This window comes from Clupea harengus, chromosome 20, assembly GCF_900700415.2.
Source record: "Clupea harengus chromosome 20, Ch_v2.0.2, whole genome shotgun sequence".
NCBI classification, from domain to species: domain Eukaryota; kingdom Metazoa; phylum Chordata; class Actinopteri; order Clupeiformes; family Clupeidae; genus Clupea; species Clupea harengus.
Window position 1 is genome coordinate 20,308,016 of NC_045171.1, and position 23,518 is coordinate 20,331,533.

The 23,518-nt window shown below is 48.1% G+C and overlaps 1 protein-coding gene across 10 annotated transcripts in view; it reads right to left on the reverse strand.

Moving 5' to 3' along the window:
* Positions 1–23,518, reverse strand: part of atp8a1 (ATPase phospholipid transporting 8A1) — a 137,013-nt gene that overhangs the window by 24,879 nt on the left and 88,616 nt on the right. For all 10 annotated transcript variants that reach the window (XM_012833919.3, XM_031587284.2, XM_031587287.1 and 7 more), the window contains 5 exons: positions 17,099–17,271; positions 15,145–15,328; positions 12,476–12,586; positions 3,600–3,674; positions 1,622–1,744 (listed from right to left, as the gene is read on the reverse strand). In XM_012833919.3, coding sequence (XP_012689373.1) covers positions 1,622–1,744; positions 3,600–3,674; positions 12,476–12,586; positions 15,145–15,328; positions 17,099–17,271 — 666 coding nt within the window. The remainder of the gene's footprint in view (positions 1–1,621; positions 1,745–3,599; positions 3,675–12,475; positions 12,587–15,144; positions 15,329–17,098; positions 17,272–23,518) is intronic.

Below are 23,518 nucleotides of genomic sequence, written 5' to 3' on the forward strand. Positions count from 1 at the left end.
GAGAGAGAGAGAGAGGGGTGTGAGAAGGAGACAGAGTGAGTGAGAGAGAGTGAGAGTGAGTGAGAGAGAGAAGAGAGAAAGAGAGAGTGAGAGTGTGGAGGGAGGGAGACCTGTGTTGTTGACCAGCGCAGCTGGAGTGATAACTGCCACACTGGGCCCCACATGGGCGAGTCTGGCGCTTCATTAGGCGACTGAAGTGTCACGAGTATATAATTACAAGTGAAGGGGAGATGCAGTGAGAACAGCCTGAACTATGAACTATCTCCCACAGCCTGTCCTCTCTTTCACTCTCTCCCTCACTTTACCCCCCCCCTCTCTCTCTTTCTCTCTCTTTTACTCTCTCTCTCCCTCTCTCTTTTACTCTCTCTCTCACTTACTCGTTCTTGCCCTCTCTCTGCTCAGTGCACAATGCTTTAATTCACAAAGACAGTATCTATTGTGCACAAAGGAGGCAGCCTTCCAGAACCAAAAGGTTTTAGCAGAATTCCTGCTGGATTTGAGCAGGTTGCCCCGGGCCAACCACAGGCAAAAACACACACACACACACACACACTCTTGGACTGACCTCATCCAGGTCATCCTTTAATGTCTTTACCAAACAAAACACCTCAAATGTGGGCACCAGGTTATTTCTCCCCCTCCCGCCTTATTTCCTGCTGAGTCTGACAGAACTGAGAGCCGTGAGGATGAGAAGTGTAAGAGTCACCACTAGCATCTCCTCCGAGGGAAACACAATACTGCCCCCCCCCCCCCCCACAAACATAAATAAATAAAAGAATGGAGGGGACATGCAACAGTCGATGTGTCATTCCAGCCCAGATTTGGAGGTGCAGAGCAGTGTGTGTGTGTGTGTGTGTGTGGTGTGTGTGTGTGTGTGTGTGTGTGTGTGTGTGTGTGTGTGTGCGCGTGTGTGCATGGGGGGAGGGTCTGCAAGGCCAAGGGGCCAGACCAGGGCCGGCAGACACCCCTGACATTTACGGCGCGGTGAGCCCAGGCTCGGCCGAAGCTTTGGCAGGATAGTGTTGAGTAAACAAGCTGGGCTTTAACAAATTGCATAATTTTCCACAGTAAATGCCGTTAGGACCTCCGTGGTGCTTGCTGCCCCTCTGCCTGTCTGCGTTCCCCCTGTGTTGTGTGTGACCTCTGCGGCCACGCTGCTCTAATCCATTTGGCTGCAGCTGTAAGCGGGTCTCCATGCCTGTGGAGAGGGGCCGTGGGGTTACGGGGGCAGCGGCGGAGGGGCTGAGGGGGGGGGGGGCGGGGGGGGGTTGAAGACAACTTTATTAACAGCAGGGGAAAGCTAACAGACATGCTGCAGGCACGCAATTACACACACACCGTTGCAAGCACGCACACACACACACACACACACACACACACACACACACACACACACACACACACACACACAGACACACACACACAGACACACACACCGTTGCAAGCACACACACACACACACACACACACACACACACAGACACACACACTCGCTCACTTACTCACATGCACACACAAAAAAATCTTGCACTTACTGCAAGTGCATACAACACCTTAGCCCATGATACTTCTCTAGCTTTCATCCCCTACTGTACTCTATTACGCTTGACAAAGATTATACCTTGGTGTTGAAGCCCATTGCATTCTGGGATGTCTTGTATAGCTCCGGGTACTTCAGCATGTTCTCCTTCCGGCAAGATCGTTCAAATATGCCCAGAGTCAGAGGGGGTAAAGCCGTAAAGATCTAGTGAACACAAACACACACAATAGGGGATTAAATGTACCTGTGTGCCTGAGGGAGGTCAGGTAGATCCGTTTCACTGCAATGTTTCAGGTAACCGGGTGACGTGGCTCAGCTACTGAGAAACTTTGTTAGTTGTAAAAAGGCCGTCTCTGATACTCCTGTTGTGACTTAAATGACCACTGCTTTTAAAAAAAAAAAGAAAAGAAAAAGTGGACATACTGTTTCCCAGAATCTACTGGCCTAGCGGGCAGGGCCGTCCGAAGCTTCAGCCCAAGTCTTGTTTGACAGCGGCAATTAGGCATGTAATATTCTGGCTCTGGCCCCAGCTCCGTCCAGACGCTTGTGCTGGTTGCACGCAAACAGACCTTCTCAAAAGCGCACATCAACCCAAGCCTTCCCATGCTCGTTAGCAGCCACAGAGAGAGAGGGCCTGGATCTGCAACTCTCTCGTTTTTCTTGATGTCTTTTCTTTCTTTTTTTTTCTTTCTTTCCTTGTGTTTTTTTTCATGAAATCTGGTGCCGTAATGCTTCATTTGCGGAGCAGCTGGTGTGAGAGCGGCCCTCTGGCAGGCCGGTGGGGGTGTGCGGTTGGTCAGACGTGTGAGGTTCCCTCTGGCCCATCTGGGGCATGGCCTCCCTGGCTGTCTCACCCGCCCGCCTGCCTGGCTGGGTGAATGGGGCCGGGTTGGGGTCTATCGGACTGGGAGTTATGCTCCACTGGACTCCTCTCCTATTCAGGCTGAAGACAGAGGTTTGGGTGGAGGTTTTTTTTTTGGGGGGGGGGGGGGGGGGGGGGGGGGGGGGGCTCATTCAGAGGTGGAATTGGTTGGCTGCACCCAACAGACCTCCACGGAGATGGCGGCAAGTCTGCTGCTCCTCAGATAATGGGAGAGTGAAGCCCCATGAAGCAAGCTGTTCCATACCTCAGGATCAGGCGATAAGAATGTCAGCTTTGCTATGTCACTGTGATAAAGCTAAGGATTTAAGTATTCTAAACTCACCAATTCTGCTCCACATCCTCAGTTGTCTTCTGTCAAAAAGGACTTTCAGAAAACTGCTCTTCAACTGTTGAAAAACCAAAAGCTAGCAGAGGGGAACCATTACTTTTTTCCATTTGGCTTTTTCCAAAATTCCATGCGGAGAACATGAGACATGAATTAATTTTACAAGGGTCCCCGGCACTTACCCCTGCGGGACCCCCATAAACTGAACAGTACTCAATTAGGCCCTCTGTGCTCCTGCGATTCAACCTGCTGCTTCATCTTCCAGAGCGGGCCAATTTTAACGCATCTCCGCGGGGCGTGCAGACCTGTTGTTCTTGCACATTCAAGACATAGCTGAAGGCACGGGGGGAATATAGTCTTGACAACGGGTCATAAATAAAGCGAAGAGCTTTCAGGACGCCGATGACAGCCTCGCAATAAAGGGTCCCGACTGGGGTGCCACGGCTAATGAGTTTCTGGCCTGGATGCGACAGGGGAGGCATTCAAACAGATCCTCTAAACACACGCCTGGAGGAGAGAAACAGGAGGAAACAGAGAGATGGGAGAGAGAAAGTCTGACTGAGAGAGGGGGAGAGAAAGAGAAAGAGAGAGAAAGAATGAGCGTGAGAGGGAGAGGAGAGAGAAAGAGAGGGAAAAAGAGAGAGAGAAAGAGAGAAAAAGAGAGAAAGAAAGAGAATGAGTGTGAGAGGGAGAGATAGATATCTATAGAGAAAGCAAGAGAGAGACAGAGAGGGAGCGAAAGAGAGAGGGAGAGGGAAGAGAGTGAGCTAGAGACAGAGAGGGAGAGAAAGAGAAAGAGAGGGAGAGAGAGAGAGAGAGAGAGAGGGGGGGTGAACAGGAGGGGAACTCACCACATTGTAGAGGCCTATACACCAGCGCTCAAACAGGATCTGCCCAGAGAAGCCGTTGACGAAAGCAAACCAGATCTGCAGGATGAGAGACATAGGAAATATTAGACAGTGTTTCGGCCGCCGGACGGAACAATGCAGAGACGCCAAGTGATCTCCATTATTTATTTTATGATTTAAACGTCAAAATAGTCTGCAGGGATAGTTCAGCTTACATTCTCCATACCAGCGATATGGAGAATTGACATGCTTAAGTTCAAATGGCGCTCATTAAACTGTAAAACAATAAGGGTAAGGTCATTTCCTTGGGAAAGAGTTAGAGATTACACATGATTAGCCGGTTTAGAGGTCAAGAGATGTTAAACAAACACAGAGCAACAACATAGAGTAATTGTAAATAATGATTGGAAACCCCAAGTCGGAAGCACAAAGCTCTGATATCAAGCATTCCTCATTCGTCAACAAGGCAAAAGCAGAGCCTGCGTGCCAGACGTGGATCCCTTGTGTAGAGTACCAGGAATCAAAGATGAAAACGATCCTGTTACCCCGAAACCCCTCTCCACCCCTCCTCACTCCAAAACAGCTCTATGGCTCTCCCTACAGCCCCACCCCTAGCCCAAAACCACGACCCCTACAGCCGAGGCTTATGCTTTCCATCACTGATAGCGGTGGAGAGGGACTCACTCCAGGGGAGATTAGCATCAGAGTCCGGCACCCAGTGACTGATGAGGCTCTGCAGATGCCCCGAAATCACCAGTCAAATCCAGCCCCCAGCACTACTTTACCCTATATCTGCCCCTAATTACCCCTAAGCCACAGATCTGCACCTTACCAAGGAGGACTCTGTGTTTCAGAGAGACGGGATGGCCTTTATTTGTTTGTTTTTGTTTTTGGGCCACAGACTACAGACAACAATTCAAGACAACGGCATTTTGAAGTCTCTCTCTGTGTGTGCTCTCTACTGCCAGCAAGGCATGGCAGTTATTTGGTTTTGTATTTGTTAAATAACATGACAAAAGCAGTGGTTCGGCCTATAGTCAAATAAATTACAGTGGTGATGGCAATAAAACAGGTCTTGCACTAGAGAGAGACAATAACAGTGTGTGTGTGTGTGTGTGTGTGTGTGTGGGTGTGTGTGTGTGTGTGTGTGTGTGTGTGTGTGGGTTTCACGCAATTTCAATCTTTTAGGTGTCTGTAGGCAGGAAATGGTACCACAGAAATCCTAATTCATTTTCCCTTTGAAAAGGAAAAGGAATGAATCTCCAGCCTTCCCCACGCAGGCACTCTACATAATGGAACAGAACGTCAGATCATCTGGGGTTGGATCCTTTAAAGAAGACCCTGAGCTCAACACATCATCACTCTGTGAGACACCCTCTTTGGGGGAGAGGCAGAGAGACACAGACACACAGACAGGTGGGTGGGAATGGAAAAATAACTCTACTAATCCACTCCCAGTGTCTCTCTCTCTCTCTCTCTCTCTCTCTCTCTCTCTCTCTCTCTCTCTCTCTCTCTCTCTCTTTCTACTATCTATGTCTATTATTTCCATTTCTCCGTCTCAGTTCCCCTTTCCCTTCCTTCCTCCCTTTCTCACTCTTTTTCTCTCTATCCATATGAGGGGCTGAGGGATGAGGGGCCACTCCACGTTTTGGGATGTGGGCGACTGGACTCGGTGGTGAAGTCAGGAAGAAACACGGTGCAGGAGATGGTGGCTTTCTTATAAGAATATTTTCGTATTTATTTTACAAGGGGGAATCTATCCAGCGGCCCCAAAACATGTATAGCAAAAACAAAACATACATCAAGAACACAAACAGTACTCACAAAACTAGGCAAACTAGGCACATACTGTATGCACACGTCCAAATACAGTGTTCACTTAACCTCACAGCAGGTAAGTGCTCTTTTTCTCTCACGCCTCTTTCATCCTCTCCTCATGGAATGAGGCACCCTTTAAATAGCACAACTGGTCCAATTAGCTCCAATTGGATCCAACCATTGAGGTGGGGGAGCCCGGACCCAACCATTGTAGTGTGGGAGACCTCCCCACATTAGTCCCAAACTCCACTCCAGTGCGAAGCATTGAGAAGGGGGAATTCACTTTCTCACAATCCATTTAGATGTCCTTCCCTCATCTTTTCTGGCTCTCCCTCCTGCCCCCCCCCCCCCCCTCCCTCTCTCCATGTGTCTCTCATGGCTCTGTGCGTGGCTTAGCCCTGTGTCTGTGTGTAGTGTGTGTTTGTTTGTGTAGTGTGTGTGTTTGTGTGTGTGTGTAGTGTTGTGTCATGTGTGTGTGTGTGTGTGTTGTGTGTAGTGTCTAGAATGTGTATCGGATGTGTAGAATGTGTATCGTATGTGTGTGCATTGTGTGTGTACACCGCGTGTGTGTGTGTGTGTGGTTGTATCATGTGTGTGGATGAGACGACGTGTTATCCCTCTCTGATCTGCGCGGCGATGTCCCGCGTGTGTGCTGAGCGGTGAGTTATGGCGCATGAGGGAGCGTCGGCGGCGGGGGTGTCGGGGGCAGCGGTGAGGGGGTTGAGGAGAGCCTTGGGAAGAGCTCAGGGCAGCCACATGAGAGGAGGGGGAGAGATAAGATACATTTAAACCATATGTCTGCTCAGGACACCAGGCTTATCACCTCATATCTACATTAGCCAGTCCCAGGACTGGGCACCCAACCCAACCCAACTCAACATGAGATTACCTTTTCCCCCCTTTGAAAAATGATTTTTTAGTACTAGGGTCCACCCAACATGACATGACGTTTTATCTTTTTGTATTTAGTTTAGGCCCCTCTAAGACTGGGTACAGCCTAACATGAAATCATTTTTTTTGTTTTCATTTTGTAAAATGTTTTTTTTTTTCCCAGTAAACGATTCGGTAAAAGTTGGGAGCCACAAACTGAAGACTAAATCTTTTAAAAAGTTAATGTTGTAATTAAAATGTCTGCTCTTGCAGCATGAACGAATGGTGGAACCTCAGGTTTCTCTCTCTCTCTCACACACACACACACACACACACACACACACACACACACACACACACACACACAGTACTATGGTACTAAACTCAGTCCTGGTTAAAATACTCTAGTCTCTGTCTCGTTCTCCTCTCTGCCACGGCTGTTGAACAGACGTCAGGGGTGATGTGCTGTGGCAAAACCAGGCGGACATTTTCTCGCTTCATTTAACTGCATTATGAAAGCGTGAATTGCTACAAATTCTTGTTTTTGACAAAGCACCCAACATTCCCTCAACCTCGCCCCCCCCCACCCTCAGCAAGCCTAGCCCCGTGCACTCCCAGTTACCAGAAGCACCAGCTCCTTCTCATTCATTCGTGTGAGCAAATGCGTGGAAGTGTTCCCAAAACAAATGTCTGTCACCCCCCCTCCTCTCCACTCCCCGGGGTGAAGAAGAGAGGCAGGGTGCCCTCTGTCACACACACACACACACACACACACACACACACACACACACACACACACACACACACCAGCACATAAGCGGACCCCTCGACTGCATCAACCCCGCCCATCCATTCCAGTTCCCACTCTTCCCTCTGTCAGGTGCACTGGGGCATGATGTTGTTTTTAAAGGGACGCTGCTTCTGCTCCTGCTCAGGCCTCACCCCCCCCCCCCCACTCTCTCTCTCTCTCTCTCTCCCTCCTTTGTTCCCCTTCACCCCCTCTTTCCTTCTCTCTCACTCCTTCTCTCTTTCCCCCTCCCTCTTTCTTTCGCTCTGTCTCCCCCTCTCATTCTCTCCCTCCCTCTCTCTGTCTGTCTCTCTCTCTGTCTGTCTGTCTGTCTCTCTCTTCCTCTCTCCCGCCCTCTCTATCTCTCTCTCTCCCTTCCTCTCTCTCATAAATGCGTGCCATCCCTCCATCTCAGGAGCATGTGACTTGCTGGATCACTGCTGCATTGTGTGCACTCCCCCCCACATGCTAAATCACATGGCTCAAATGCATCGGACAGGGGCCCTGTTTTGGCCCGGATAACGTCCACACACACACACACACACACACACACACATCACAACAAAACCACCCCTCCGCACACACACACACACACACCCGTCATGGCCTGTTGCTGGAAATCACTAATAGTTACCACAAGACACTACGCCGCGGGGCATGTTCAAGCCGCAGGGCATGTTTAGGCCTTGGTGCTTTAGAGCCGGGGAGCTACCGGGCCAGGTTAAAGTGCTGAATTAATTACCGCCTCACTGAATGCGGGCGGGCGGGGGGGGGGGGGGGGGGGGGCAGGGGGCTGTAATATATTGTGCTCAGTAAAGGAATAGAAAAAAAGCGAGGGAGAGATAGCGAGAAACAGAGGGCTGAGAGCGAGAGAAGAAAGAGAGTACCCCCTTATTCATGAGCTTGAGGGGAAGTGTATGCGTGAGTGTTTTGGCCTGGGGTTCGGGGGCCCTGGCAGTGGCCCTGCACTCTTCTAGGGCAGATGCATTGATTTGCTCATTAGGCCTGAGGATGAGGGCCTAGGGCGTGTTTTTTAGGTGGGTTTTGTCGTTTTTTTTTTTTCTTCCGTCCCTCGCTTTTCTTTCCTTCTTTCTTTCTTCCTCATTGAGCAGCGCTCAGCAGAGGGGTGTGGCCGTCTTCTCCCCCCACTGCACATTCTGAAAACCCTGAAAAGAGGCGTACAGAGGTGGGGGGGTGGTGTGTGTGTGTGTGTGTGTGTGTGTGTGTGTGTGTGTGTGTGTGTGTGGGGGTGGGGGTGGGCAATGGGCGGACTGGTGTGTGTATGTGTGGTGTGTGTGTGTATGTGAGAGAGAGTGAGTGTGTGTGTCTGTATTTATGCGTCTGTGTGTGTGTGCATGTGTGCGTGTGTGTGTCAGTAAGTAAGTGAGAGAGAGAAAAAGTAAGAAAGGCAAAGTCCCCTGCATATTCATCAGCGAGTTCAAACTGATGGCTGTCCCACGGCCGGGTGAGGGGGAGTGACGTTTGTCCTCCCTCTTGCTGACAGCCCCTTTGCTGCTCGGCTCTGGCCTTTAAAACTTAAGAAGAGGGCCAAAAAAAATCTGCAAATAGGGTTCCTTATCCCTTTCATTATTTGCCTCGGCAAAAAAAAAAAAAAAAGTGAAGGAACAAGAGGGGCCAGAATGAAAGACAGAAAGCGAAGGGGAACAAGAGGGGCTGGAGGGAAAGAGAAAGAGAAAGAGGGGAGTTAAATGCATGGTGGGGAGTTTTTTTTATTATGGTGGCACCGGGTTGCCCGCTCAGCCTCCAGGGTCCCTCTCCTCTCTTTCTACCGTGCTCTCCAGAGGCCTGGGGAGGCTTGGAGGGGGGGGGGGGGTTGAATGAGGCTCTTGTAACTACCTCATAAATGCCACTTGTCCGTCGGCGTCTTTGGAGCCGAGGTTGACGACCTGTCAATCAAGAGACTAAGTGCCCAGCTGGAGCATTCAGGCGGACAACATGGCCGCCGCCGCTGCATTGTGCGGGGGCTCTTTTGGGGCGCTGGCGTGCCGCTAATCCCAGCGTTTTTCCCAGACAACAGGGCTTTGGCACCCAGCAGGAGGGGAGACCGTGGCATTGGCGTTAAATATCGCATGTCGCGGCTTTTAGCGACGGGATACGACTCTGGCGAGTGCTAGAGGAAGACATCTCGTGGATTGCTAATAAAAAGGTCAGAATTACAGCGGCGGACCAGGCGTCTGGTGACAGATGTGGTCAAGCTGAACACTAAAGCCTCTTTCGTAACGCAATGCCTGAGCTTTCTGTATTTGCCAAGCAATTTAGGTATAATTTTACTATACTACAAGAGCGTATGGCATATTGGTGTAATGACACATAATTCACTTAAATGTGCATGACGGAGTGAAAATGACTGCAATCAGAGGTGATTACTACATACGCTCATGTCAGCAATGGTGAAGAGGTGAGGGACAGCTTCATACTGCCAAAATACTGGCATGTTTCTCACACAGAGAGTGAACCCTGATGAAATGATAAGGCAACATCAATCCCTAACCACAATTTGAAAGACCTACATTCTACAACAGTATATCACAATATATGGTAGAGGCCAAGTCATTGTAACTGTTTATGTAAGACTTTTGGCCGAAGGATACAGGCCCTTTTCCTTTTCAAGAACAGTCAAAGAGACTACTCACACAAAGCATGTGCCATGCAGAGGTCGAACGTTCTTTTGAAAGGGCCACAGTTCTTGTGTGGGACTGAAACCTCTCTGAGCTGTTTACAAAAAAAAAAAAAAAAAAAAAAGCAACAAAAATCCCCCAAGACGCATAAACTGAGGTAAACCTATTAGTGCAACAAATGTAACTTTTAGCCTTCCCTTGGGAGACAGGCATCTCGGATGTCAGGGCCTCACAAAATGGAGGTGTTGGATCCAGCAGCAGCAGCAGCAGCAGGCAGGGACACAGCAGGGCCCATGCCCTATTATGTGCTTCAGACCCCTGCGGGAGGCCTGAGGGGAGGTGCACTTTCTTTCCTCGTAACAAAAGGTGTGTTTGGGAGGAGATCGGCTTTCACAGAGCGCCGTAGCCCGCTCTGTGTGTCCCGCTGGGGAAAGAAAAAAAAAAAAAAATGAAGGCTTCGGATTTGGAGTCGTATCCGCTGAATGTGCGAGAGAGGGCTCCGGGCGAGAGAGAGAGAGAGAGAGAGAGAGAGAGAGAGAGACGCAAGTAATACTCTGTAGCATATCAAAGTTGTGGAACAGCTGCAGCTCTAACATGCTTCCTTTTGTGAAGAGAAAGAAAGGAGGCGAGAGACCTAACACTACAGGTCGGGTCCGACAAAAAAAAAAAAAGCTAGTATGCTTCTGTTTCCGTGTCTGTATCGCAGAGGAAAGATTGGGAGAGAAAACCTGCAGCAGCTGCACAGCCTTGATTGGCCACAGCGGCAGTGAAATAACCTAATCTAGTGTGTTGTTACCACCTCTGACACTGAATTACAGCACTGAAGACATTTCCCCACATAATGCTAGATATATGGGGTGTGCCATCTGAAAGAATTCCTACATAATGCCACTAAAAATGCAAGTGACCCCCCCCCCCCCCAACACACACACAGACACACAGACACAGACACAGACACACACACACACACACACACACACACACAGACACAGACACAGACACAGACACAGACACAGACACAGACACACAGACACACACACACACACACACACACACACACACACACACACACACACACACACAAAAGAAGAAACGAAACCAAAGCCTGAGATAAAGGGCCCAGCCTGACACATTACAGCATTACAACCCAAACAAGCCTTGTCGTCTGAAAACTCATCATTCATTTTCAGCCTGTTGCTTTCGTAGTGTGGGGCAGTCATAGGAGAGGACATGGCTGGAGTCTGAGGGGCTTTGAGGAGATTTACCGCAGTACATAAAACAAAATCAGGGGGAAGAAAGACAGACATGAGAGCGCAACGGGAGAGGGGGGAGGGGGGCAGTTCATAGGTCAAGTGGCACACATACAAACACAGAAGATTTTTTTAAGGGTAGGGCTCATATTTCTTGTAGGGACGTTGAGCTTTATGATCTGAATGCGAGCCCTCTGACGAGCAAACAGCACATCACGCTACTCTGACAGCCGTGACGTGTTCATGACATCTGGCTGATCCTTCACCCCCCCTCCACCACCAGAGTCACCACCATCCCCCATAGGCGTCCCAAACCACAGAGACAGGGTGGCAGAGGCTGGGTGATGTCTAACTCCAGAGTGGGTGGGGGTTAAGGGGGCATGAAGCGGGTGTGTGTGTCTGTGTGTGTGTGTGTGTGTGTGTGTGTGTGTGTGTGTGTGTGTGTGTGTGTCTGTGTGAAGGTGGGCCGCCTGCATGTAATTCACAAGGTCTACCTTTGGCCCTGATGGCCAGACGGTCAACAACCGGAGAGATGTCGTAGACGAGAGAGAGTGGAGAGAGCCTGGCTGCCTCCAGTCTCTGCGTCTCTAACTGGACTGATTTAGAAGTCTTGATGACAGATGCATGCCGTATCTCTCAGTATGATGAACAAGCAGAACATAGAGGTATATTTAGGAGGGAGTGTGGAGTTAGCTGTTTGCAATGTGCTAAATTTAAACTCGGAGGGAAACTTCATTATGTTTACATAGGCAGCTAGTAAGACGGACTGCTGTAAATCACGATCGTAAAAAAAAGAGTTTAATTTCAACTGTAGGAGATGGGCCACAAATCTCTCAACAAATCTGATGAGTTGGCATTTTGACCCTTTTAGCTGTTCGGAGAAAAACCACAGAGCCATTCCTGCGATGTCACTTCCCCCGGCCAAGTGCGTTTGAGCCGGCGGCAGATCAAAACGTCCCGCCACGCACCCTGCGCCGATAACGCTGCCGCAGATAGCCAGAACCCTTTCACTTGTCAGGGCTCGTCTTGTTCGTACCTCTGAGGCCACTATCAGTGCACCGCCTGGCTTCTGTCAAAATGCCGTCGGTGATGGATGGCCTCCCTGCTGGGAGTCTGGTGCGTTTTGGCAGCTTTCCGGCTCAAAGTCTCCTTCCGTATGGTGCCAGAGAACCGGAGGGCGTTCGTCAAGATTTCTGGAGCATCAGTGTATGATTGGCTAATCAAACAAGATTAGCAACTTCTTGTTGCCTTAAAACCATCCACAGTTCAGACTCACTACAGGACTACAATATTAGCATCTGGAAAGTTGCGTCGCACACACTGCTGTGACGTGATGAAATCCTAATCCTAATCCATACCTGTCCAAATAGTAACCAATTACTGTCTAATGACCACATGAGTGAATTAACAATGCTATGACAAGCTTGCAAAGAGACTACATAAAACCAACATACATCATACATCCACTCTCATACAGCGCACACAAACTGATAGTGTAGTGCCAACTGGACTCACCTCTATGATGTACAGGACGATGTTCTTGTAGAAGCAGTAGAGGATGCACTTGGACACGCGGTTGTAGTTCCAGGCCCCGTGGACAAGCAGGAGGTTCTTCAAGTACTTGAACTGGGGAGGAAGGCGAGGAGAGGCACAGATAAGCGAGACGGGCGGAGAGGATAACAACGACAGAGGGAGTGCGATCGGAAAATAAATAAATACAAAAATAAATCGCTGCTTCCAAAAGCAAATGCAGATAAACAAACCCACAAAATGGTCCTTGGGGGCTCTAGCTGTCTGATTAAAACTACGGGACAGTCTTGACGGCAGGAAACTGGTAGAGCGGAAGTCGCAGGGGAGGACGAGGCAGAGGCAGCGTTATGCTGAGCGGACACATTCTTGGCATGTTCTGTGGAGGGATTTTGCAATACTCTAAACTGAACTTTTGAGTTTGCTGGGGGGTTTGTTGAAAGGGGGAGAGGAAGAGAATGAGGCATTCTTAATCTCTCTCAGTGGAACTGGGGAATCGGTCGGGGTGAAGGGAGGAGACTCATAGGGGATGAGTGGGATGCTGATGATCCCTCTATTTATGGCCAGCGGTACTTCATATTCCACTGTGCAATCCGCTCTGAAAAAACAACACAGGTGCACCATGGAATGTCTATGATAGACAGAGGGAGAGGTCTCCCCTGGCAACCAGAAACGGAACACAGAACATGTAACCGAGAAGCTGTAGTGTCTATGGAGGTTGTGGCTATGAAGGCACTGGGGTGTTAGTCATTCGTCTGCTGGTGTGATTGATGGACAGGGTAACTTGGTGCTGTTCTCTTAGCACAACACAGATGTCAAGCTGAGGTAAACATGCCTTACATGCCTTAAGGTAAACAAAGGGTCAGTTACAACAGGTCAGTGGCAAGGAGAGTGTGTGTATGTGTGTGTGTGTGTGTGTGTGTGTGTGTGTGTATGCAAGCGTGTATTTATTTGGGTCTGTGTCTAAAGATATGCATGTATGTGCATCGGTCTGTGTGTAAGTGTAAGTGTGTGTTTGTGTGTGTCTGAATGTCTGTATGTGTGTAAGAAAGTGGTGCAGCAGTTGCGTGTATTTCTATGTGTGTGTGTGTGTGTGTGTGTGTGTGTGAGAGAGGAAGTGGGGCAGTAGTTGTGTGTATTTCTATGTGTGTGTGTGTGTGTGTGTGTGTGTGTGTGTGAGAGGAAGTGGGGCAGTAGTTGTGTGTGTGTGGGGGGTGTGATGGTCGCTGCTTTAAAAGTGAGGAGCGAGTGAGGAGGGTTTCAGGAGCCGCTGACAGACAGGCAGCAGTGGAGCCGGGGAGCTGAGGCGCGGGGTGCGGGGTGAGGGGCGCGGGGTGCGGGGTGAGGGGTGCGGGGTGCGGGGTGCGGGGTGAGGGGTGCGGGGTGCGGGGTGCGGGGTGAGGGACGCTCCCCGCTCACATTCTGCTGAGTTTCTGGGAAGCCCGGGATGGAGCTGAAGCCCCATCACTCAGAGCCCCATCACTGCTGCACACACACACACACACACACACACACACACAAACACACTCCGCCACCCCACCCCCGTTTCCAAAATTCACAATGTCTGACCGACAGGCAGAAATGTGTGCTTTGTAAGTCAGTCACCCTGTTGAGGAGGGGGAAAAAAGCAAGGCACCTTTGAAGGCTGATTCAAATGTAATTTTTAAATAATGTGTCTTTCATGAAGATGCTAAAGAGGTATTTGTCTTCGGCAGCCGGATGACTTGACTTTCACTCGTTCACTCCGCTCTCGTTACCGGTGCGGACGGCGCTTCCTCATTTCTGTCTGGTCAGGGTATAATGTAACGTTAATTTGATCGCACCGCGACCCGCACACTTCACGTCTGATTAATGATGGAAGGATAAGAAAAAAGAGAAAGAAGAAGAAGAAGAAGAAGGGGAGGGGAAAAAAAGAGCACCCATCCATCCAACCGCCCGCCCTCCTCCCTTGCCTGAGTCACTTCTTAAATATCACACTCGCTGCAGGGGCACTTAAGGCAAGACAGGATCCTTTTGAGCGAAATCTGATGCAACACGGCAGAGACTGCACACAGCCTGTAGCTCTCACTGCATCAGTCAAGAGAGGATCGGTGCGCCAGGAACACACAACATGCTTTATTTGATACCCCATTACAAATCAGGTTTCTGAAATGTTCTGAATAGTCCAACATATTTAAGCAGTTCTACAATCCAACACAGACATAAAGACACACACACACACACACACACACACACGCACACACACAAAAGGTAAAGGAGACACACTCGGGTGCAGAGTAGGAATCCGCCTCCCCATGTATGGCGGGAGGATGCTCGACTTCAATTACAAACACAATAAGCTCTACTTGAGAAGCATCTCAACTATGACACCCGTAACAAAGATAGGGGATTACAAAACGTGGCCTTTTTAAATTAAGTTTACATAAATGGGAGAGGATCGGGTTCACTCAATTACTTATTGGTAGGGGGAGAGAGAGTGCACGGGACAATAGTCCATTGCCCTGAGTCGAACTGCAATGGATTTGTCCTGGAGAAGGTAACCTAAGATCCCTGTGATGTCCCTTAACACAAATGCTCTTCACCTGCTGTGCCTGCCCCGACCTTTGAACTTTGACCTTTGTCCTCCCTGCCCTGCCCTGCCCCTCGTCATGGCTCACCTGCGCGATGGAGTAGTCAGAGGAGTTGGCGGCTTGCAGGCCCTCGTTGCCCGAGATGCCCACGCCCACGTGGGCGGTCTGGATCATGCCCACGTCGTTGGCGCCGTCCCCGATGGCCAGCGTGATCACGCGCACCTGCTTCTTCACCATCTCCACCACCTCTGACTTCTGCAGAGGAGACACCCTGCAGGACAGACAGAAGGAAAAGCCCAGCTGTCAAGCTTTTTTTAAACAGGCAATTGGTCTCACAGAAATACTCTTGAAGAAGGATATAAACAAATCAAATCTTTCGGTAGTAAATGTTTGTGAATCTAAGTATTGCAAAAGATATGTTTAGTTAGCAAATACCAACATGAGGTCAAGCCTGCTCTCAGCTGCATTATTTGGGATTTGAACACAGATGTATTGTTTCTATATTGTGTCTCATCCATTTATAAGAGTCCATTGGGAACGCACTTTTGACAAAAGCCCAAACACACAGTGGTTCCACAAAACAGTCTTGGACGGCGGAGTTTCACTTGTGTATGACAGCAAACATGGCTACCTATTTCTCAAAATGCCTTTAAGTTTGCATGAAATCGAAACAGAAGCAAAGAGAGAACCATAGTGCAGACTCTACCCCCTCTCTGCCCAGAAACCTGTGTTTTATAGAGGAGGCTAAAGCCCCTGGCCCCCCGCCTGGCCCCCCTGTGCCAGAAGAATGGCGTGTTTTCAGCAAAGACAGGAAGCAGGATTGAACACACAACAACTGACCGCAGGCACAGACCGTACATCATCAGAGGATTTGGAGCCATTTTTCTTACGCCTAATACCAGACGACAGCCACTTCCCTTCTCTCTACCTCTCTCCTTTTCTCTTTCTCCCTTCTTTCTTTCTCTTCTTTCCCTTCCCTTCATCTCTTTCTTTCTCCGGCTGGTGATCTCAGCGCTCTGATTCCTGTGTGACGGCCCACAGCCTCCTCCACCCCCCCCCCCCCAGCCACACGTGCTTGGTGCACCTACCCTTCTCTTTTTCTAGAACTTATTTTTCTCATGCCATATTTATCATATTTATAGGGAGAAGGCTGCTCCAGCACAGTAAAGGCCTGGCTCACATCTGATGGCAGCCTGTGTGTGTGTGTGTGTGTGAGAGTGAGTGTGTGTGTGTGTGTGTATGCGTGGGTCTAGGTGCGCCTGTGTGTCTATGTGTGTGTGTGTGTGTGTGTGTGTGTGTGTGTGTGTGTCTATGTGTGTGTGTGTGCGTGTGTGTGTCTATGTGTGTCTGTGTCTATGTGTGTGTGTGTGTGTGACAGCCGTAAGAGAAGCCAGACGGAGCCTGAGGTCATGCACTGCACCGTGGCCCTGTAGTGGCACCTGTAGTGAGCCTGCTGCTGTTTCCCGCAGACATGACTCTGATCTTATGCAGGGCTGTGCCTGCTTGGCTCTGTTTGGGCACCTGAATGCCGTCCTCACAACACTGGCCCCGCACAAGGAGAGGAGAGGACGTGGCCTTGTGCTCGAGTTTGCTTGAGGCCGCGTGTGTGTGTACGTGTGTGCACATGTGTGTGTGAGTGTGTGCACGTGTGTGTGTGTAACCTCTGTAGTAAGGCGCAGCCCCTCATTAACACTCCATCACGCAGACGTTGCTGTGTTTATCGTCAGGGCTCTGACCTACAGCGGGGGTAATTTGCTCTGAAAATATTCAGCCGATGGTTCCCTGTAATGGTGCACCAGCCCCCAGGATTATTCCACAGAGTTTTCATTTACTTCCAGCTCTTTCCCGTTCAGACTTTCCATATATAGTCCCCCCCCTCTCTGCGGAGGGCTCCTGGTTGCTTGATATTCATTCAGTAAAACTGCACAGGCCTATATTTGGTTACAATTATCTCTGCATGGCTTCCAGACAGAGTCTGGATGAAGATCAAGCAATCGACTAGAGAAAGCGCTGCAATCGTCCGTCGGTGCAGTGGCCTCACCTGCAGCATATGACGGCCTTGCAGGACAGGGCCAGGTCCAGGAAGTACTGGCGCGCTCCGAAGGTGAGGGCGTACTTGAGCGTCTTGCCGTCGATGATGAGGGCAAAGTCGTTCTCTTTGTGCAGCGCGTCTCCCAGCATGCTACAGTGATGGCTCAGCGTCTCTCTGGTGTCCTAGGAAACAATTATTTAAAACGATAAGTGGAAAGTCCCCATAAAGACCAAAAACAAGTATTTGTGTTTTTAAAATTACACAATAGGGAAAAATCCATAGTAAGATATGTTAAATAGGAAAGTAAATATATGTAAGTATATTAAGTGCAAGTAAGCAATGTTAGTATAAATATTGCAAGTATAGGTAAGTAATATAATTCAAATAAACCACAAGAAACCTTCCCATAATCACGAGTAATGACTGCTTTTTTTGATCAGCATTCTTTAGGACGGTGTTTAAACACCACAACAGCGAACGCTCAAAATCGCCCCCATTCTAGAGAAGGGGAGTAAGAGGACTGATTGGAAAAATAAAGTGGACCACAGGCTGTTATACAACATGGCCTGAGCAAAGCCAGCCCTTTACATCTGGTTACGCCTGCAGGCCCACTTCCACCACAGATTATTATTGATACCATTATCATCAGGCTGGGAAACAAGCGCAAAATGCATCGAAAACATACTCATGCCACGCCTCATTACAACACCAACAGCTGCCGTCAGCCGTGCTTGATGGTTGGGTTGAATAAGGAGACCTGCTCAAGTCTCTCCTGACTGGGTGAGGACAGGTGAGCACGGCAGAGGGAGGGCAAGAAAGGCAGCTTTAGTGCCGTGTGATTTTTCCTTTGCTTTCCTCTCCTTTTTTCTTGCACGGCTGCACATTTTTTCTTGGTTCTCGGTATCTGAGCACGTTCATCTGGGTTTAAGGGCCATTTTTAAGGAATGTCCACCGCCAGCTCAATTCTGTTTCAAACTGGAAGTCGGGTAAATGTCTCACTATTAGGTGATTAAACCTGGAAGAATTTTAATCGATACTGACTTGCTATTTAGTCGAAAAAGTATTTTCTTTTTCTTCTTCTTTTTTTTTTCTTTTTAAAAGACACTCGGCTCAACCATTTTTCTGTTGGTTTTAACAACAATTATTCTTTCAGCAGAACCACTGAGTTGAGTTTTGCCTGTTGCTGCGGAGGGAGTAGAGGGGGGTGTGTGCGGGCATGGGGCCGTATTTGGTTTGGGAGAGTGTTGCACTCCATTTAATTTCCCATAAAAAGAGTCACATGATTCCCGCCCGCTCTCTTCATCTGTTGGAACGACAAGAGGCTCTCAGTCGAGAGCGAGAGCGAGAGAAAAGAATCTTGGGAAAACAGGAAGGCTGCGCCTAGATGGAGCGCCGCTACGTCTACTGCAGCTTCTACGGCCTCGGCCTCTACTGTACCGCTGAAAGTAACCGTGGGAGCCTAGGTTCTGGGGTCACACGGGAGGATTCTGTGGTGTGACCTTTGACACGCTACTGGGGTTTGAACCTGTGTTTGAGTGATGATTGGCCTTCTCAGAGGACAGATGTGGGGAGAGGAGGAACTAACTGGGGTTCCCTCTTTTTCAGTGGGGCAGAGGTTGAGTTCCTGTTTTGAGTAGGCACATTGCTTGCGGAAACGCCACTGGTGCTGAAGAGGTTGGTTTCCGTGTTTCTCCTTACATTAGTTCGCATTAGGGAATAAAAAAGGTTAAGAAAGCTGCTCTTAGAATAACCATTTAAGGGTGTAATGTTATCATAGCCTCCTGTGCAGAGGTTGTTGGCCATGTTGTGCCTTGTGTTGCTACGTGCCGATGTACAAAAGGTGCCGTTTCACAGGACGTGTTTACACACCAAAGGCAAGGCTCAAAATGATAGATGAAGAGATACTACAGCATCCTGTGCCGCCACACAGGCGAGTGTCAATGATAAGGCCACAGCAGCTCCACACTAAGCCACTGACACGGGCGCACATCAAAGAGACTGAAGCACTCGGAGAGCGGTGAGCGCTAGTCAGCGGGTGGCTAGTGGAAAAGGTGACTGTGTCCACATGTGTGAAAATGAACACCGCCGGTTACAAGACCACGACGGGGCCCGTGCCGCTAAACCGAGGGGGCCCCCACTGTAGCCCCGGCAACAGCGCTACACCTAACGGCTTCAGCAGACGGCTTTCTCCAGCAGTGACCGTCAGCCAATGGCCCTGAAAGGCCCCAGGTGGGGGTGATGGGGTGGGGGGGTTGGGGTACAGGGGGCAATAGAAGAGATGAAGGGGGTGCAGAACAGATGCCTTGGGGCAGTGAGATTGCACCTCAGGGACTCGGTAACCCTCTCCTGGCATAACAAAGCTCTGAAATCCAAGCTCAAAGGAAATATTTGGACAGAGGAGACTCAGGTTTCATACAGGGGAAAGAGGGAGAGAGAGGGTGGGGGAGGAAGAGTGTGCGGGAGAAAAAGTGAGAGGGAGAGAGAGAGAGAAAGAAAGAGAAATAGAGTGAGAGAGAGAGTGAGAGACAGAGACAATGGGAGAGAGAATGAGAAAGAGAGAGAGAAATAGAGAAATTGAAGGAAATAGAGTGTGAGTGAGAGTGAGTGTGAGAGAGAGAGATGGAGAAAGAGAGAGAGAAATTGAAGGAAAAAGAGAGTGAGAGAAAGAGAGAGAGAAATTGAAGGAAAGAGAGAGATAGAGAAAGAGAGAGAGAAATTGAAGAAAAGAGAGAGAGAGATGGTGGAAATGGAATGAGTGAAGAGTCACAGAGGAGTGCAGCTGTGAGGACTCCTCCATAAGAGCGTGGTCATCCCTGAAGGGGGCCATAAACTAACGCACGTGTGTGTGTGTGTGTGTGTGTGTGTGTGTGTGTGTGTGTGTGTGTGAGAGAGAGGGAGCACACTGAGTGTGAGTGCATATGTGCACCACTTCTACATGTGCTTTCAAATGCAAAACCTGAATGTTGAAAGTAACACAATGGCTCCATAAGTAATCAAAAATCAGATTAAAGAGCGTGTAAGATAAGCATTCAAGAGCGTGTAAGATAAGCATTAAAGAGCGTGTAAGATAAGCATTAAAGAGCATGTACATTTGCCTGAATGGGACGTCCGTTTAGCACCGAACCCACTTGTGACTGTCTGCCTCCATGCCGAAGCGTCGCCGTCTAAAGCCTTCATGTTATGGCTACAGCAGAAAAACCAGGCATGGGGACTGAACAGTGTTTGCATTAAGAATGCTTTGTGGCCATCTATTAGCATATACATCCGTGAATCCACAGAGACAACAGGCTTTTTTAGACCTCTGTTAATGAGACTCTGTGGAATGGTGTTATCTCCAGGTTAGAATTGATGAGATTTAGGCACTCAAAGATGGTCTGGTCTCAAGTAGGAGAGAGAGCTCATTCTAAACACCCGGAACACTTTAAGGACAGGGCACACACACTTGTGCACTCACAAACTCTATGGCTACACATGCGTCGGAAATAGCACAAATGTCAAAAAAGCAAGACTCTCGCCCTCTCTCTCTCTCTCTCTCTCTCTCTCTCTCACACACACACACACACAACACTCAATTGTTAGGCAGCCTACCTAAACACAAATTTGATTGGACATAACATTCCAAGCTGGAGAGTGCTTCCTTCTCAGTCAATCGTTCAGTCATTTACAAAGTTTGAGTAGCCTAATCTGACGGCCTATTTTAACAACAACGCGACTTTACATCGCGGGTCTAGAGGCAGCGGCTGATGTGAGTGCGCCTACGCAAGAGTAGATAACTCAAGGTGATTTTTCAATGAGAAGTGGAGAATGGAGAATGGAGTGGAGAATTATGTGACTTATGTGAATTATGTGACTAGTTTTCGATGAGAGTAGGCTATAGTCAGTCAGTGTTTTGCTCCCCAGCAGCAAGACAAATAGCTTTATTGTGGGCACCAAACATTTTAAACGGGAGGCCATCAAGGACCACAAAGTCTCCAGGTGCCACAAGGAGGTGATCTGCGTCATACAAAGAAAGTCGGCTCCTGAGAAAAATCTCATTCAGATTCTGATGAAGAGGGATTTTGAAGCGAGGGAGTTTGTTCAAGTTTGTTTGTTTCTGAGTTTGTTCAAGTTTGATTTTAAGAAGACAGTTAAAGTTCTGTTTCTGTGCATTTAAAGTGTGTGTGTGTGTGTGTGTGTGTGTGTGTGTTGGTGTGAGGGAGGGAAAAAAGATAGCCATGAGTACATTACTCTTTTTTTTTTTTTCAAGCAAGACGCGTTATAGAAAAGTTAGTTACACACAAATGTGCTATTACGAAATGGTGGCTAGTGAAAAATGATTGTGGCTGGTAGATTTTAGAATGTTGTGTCTGCTCGAGTCATTCATCTCCTTGGTCTCACAAACTGCACTGAAGTTTCTCAAGTTCAGGCGAGCCTTCTTTTGCAAAGCGTGGACAGGCGTAGCGCACAGTCACGCATGGTGCACGTGTCTGCATCCACACAATGCTTGGGTTATCAAGGACCGGGGAGAGAAGAGGTGTGCTTTTAATCATTCTCTCTCTCTCTCTCTTTTTTCTTGGAAGATGAATCACTTCATGCACTTCTCTCATGCATCTCCTGTGTTAAAATGAACTCTGCTTTTGATATCATATTACAGTCCCTCCAGGACTTTGCAATGTTGTTTGTGATTTTTTTTGTAATCAAAATTATTTTGTGGTGGTGATTTCTAGCATTTTGCGTTTTTGCTAATTTTTGTGGTTTTGTTTCTCTTTCAAACCCACTTAAACTCCACATAGGCCTTTACTTAAAAAACATATTAATGAGAGATAAAAATCACAGACATCAGACAGATTATGTACAGTATATAAGTATTTTTGTTTTTAAATATTTAAATATAGTTTGTAATAGTATTTGTGTGTGTGTGTGTGTTCATGCAATGGAGACATAAGAGCACTCATTTTTGAAGTTTTATGCTCACATTTCTGAGAACCATACTTATATAGTAATTTCATGCATAGCAAAGTGTTGAAAGTAGTTGAAATAAAATGTCATGCCTTGGTTTGAACTCTATTCCAAAATCACAATTTCTTGTCAATATTCAGAACAGAAGCCTAATCATGAGTAATCATATACAATTGTTTAAAGAAAACAAGATTATTATAATTTTTTTGTCCATTCCTGGCCTTACTTTGCCGATATGCTACTCACGTGCAAGATGAACGACAGAATAAACAGTTTTAAGCAACAATATGCCTTAAGTATCGTGTTCAAACACTAGGCCTCCAATTTCACAACTGAATACGAGGCAGAATACAAAAATAAATAGCTCATTTCACTTTGAATGACATAACAGTTATAGATCCACCTATGTCGTGGATGTCAAGCGAATCTCTAATACCAAGCTAACTTCATGGTTGTCAATCCATCACACACCACTCACACCAAACGAGTGGGACATTAATGGTGCAGTGTGTAGGATTTAGTGACATCTAGCAGTGAGGTTGCAGGGTGCAAACAACCCTTCCCTCACCCCTGTCTCTCCATGCATGCAGGAGAAGGCATGGTGTCCGTCAGGTGCCAGTACCTACTTCTAAAATGATGTCATCGTCTATGACCGCATCAAGTAACCATAATATGTCAAGTGATGAGATTACGTTAGATAGATATTTAGAAATTGTATTTAGATATTTAGTCTGCAAAACTATAACACATGGCTTCCATGGACTGTAAATTATGAAGTTTAGCTATGTTAGTTGTTGGCTGCCTCTCTCTTTCTCTCACTCTTTTTGTTTAATGTTAGACTTTCGTTGGCAATCATTTTCGGCAGCTGTGGGCTGATTTCAGATCCCATGTCATCAGGGCTTTGAGGTCCACAAAACAAAGATCAATTCTTGGGTATTCATTTAAAATTACAATCCTACTAATCGTTATAGCGCCACCAGGAGGCCAGAAGAAATACATTTCAATTGAACAGCAAGGCTTTTTTTTCTTTACTCTTTTTCAGAGCAATTTATACGGTAAATAAGAAAATGTACATCGTCGTGAATTGCTGATCTAGCATTGTATTCCCAAATCGCAGAAACATGTTGCAGGACTTCTTTGGACTTATTTACAATTAGTCATTATGCTTATTCAGTAGTTATTTTATGAACATCAAAATGGATCACACTGTTACAGGTATGAACCTCAGTATGAATACCCTACAATCTCAACACACGAGGTCAGTAAAAATGTGGATCACGTATGTAAAAACACTTTGGGGCTGTGCGCAACAATCTTCATCGAAACACCGCCTGTTCCTCTTCTATGTCTTAATAGCGACAAGGACAGCCTTGTGGGCCTCATCTTCACAGCCCAGCAGTTGATTTTCATAGGGCGAGAAGAGAGGGAACCTCTGCTCCCCGTGGCAAAGGGGTTCTGGTCCGTCTGCGTGTCAGTGCGAATTCCTCTGGT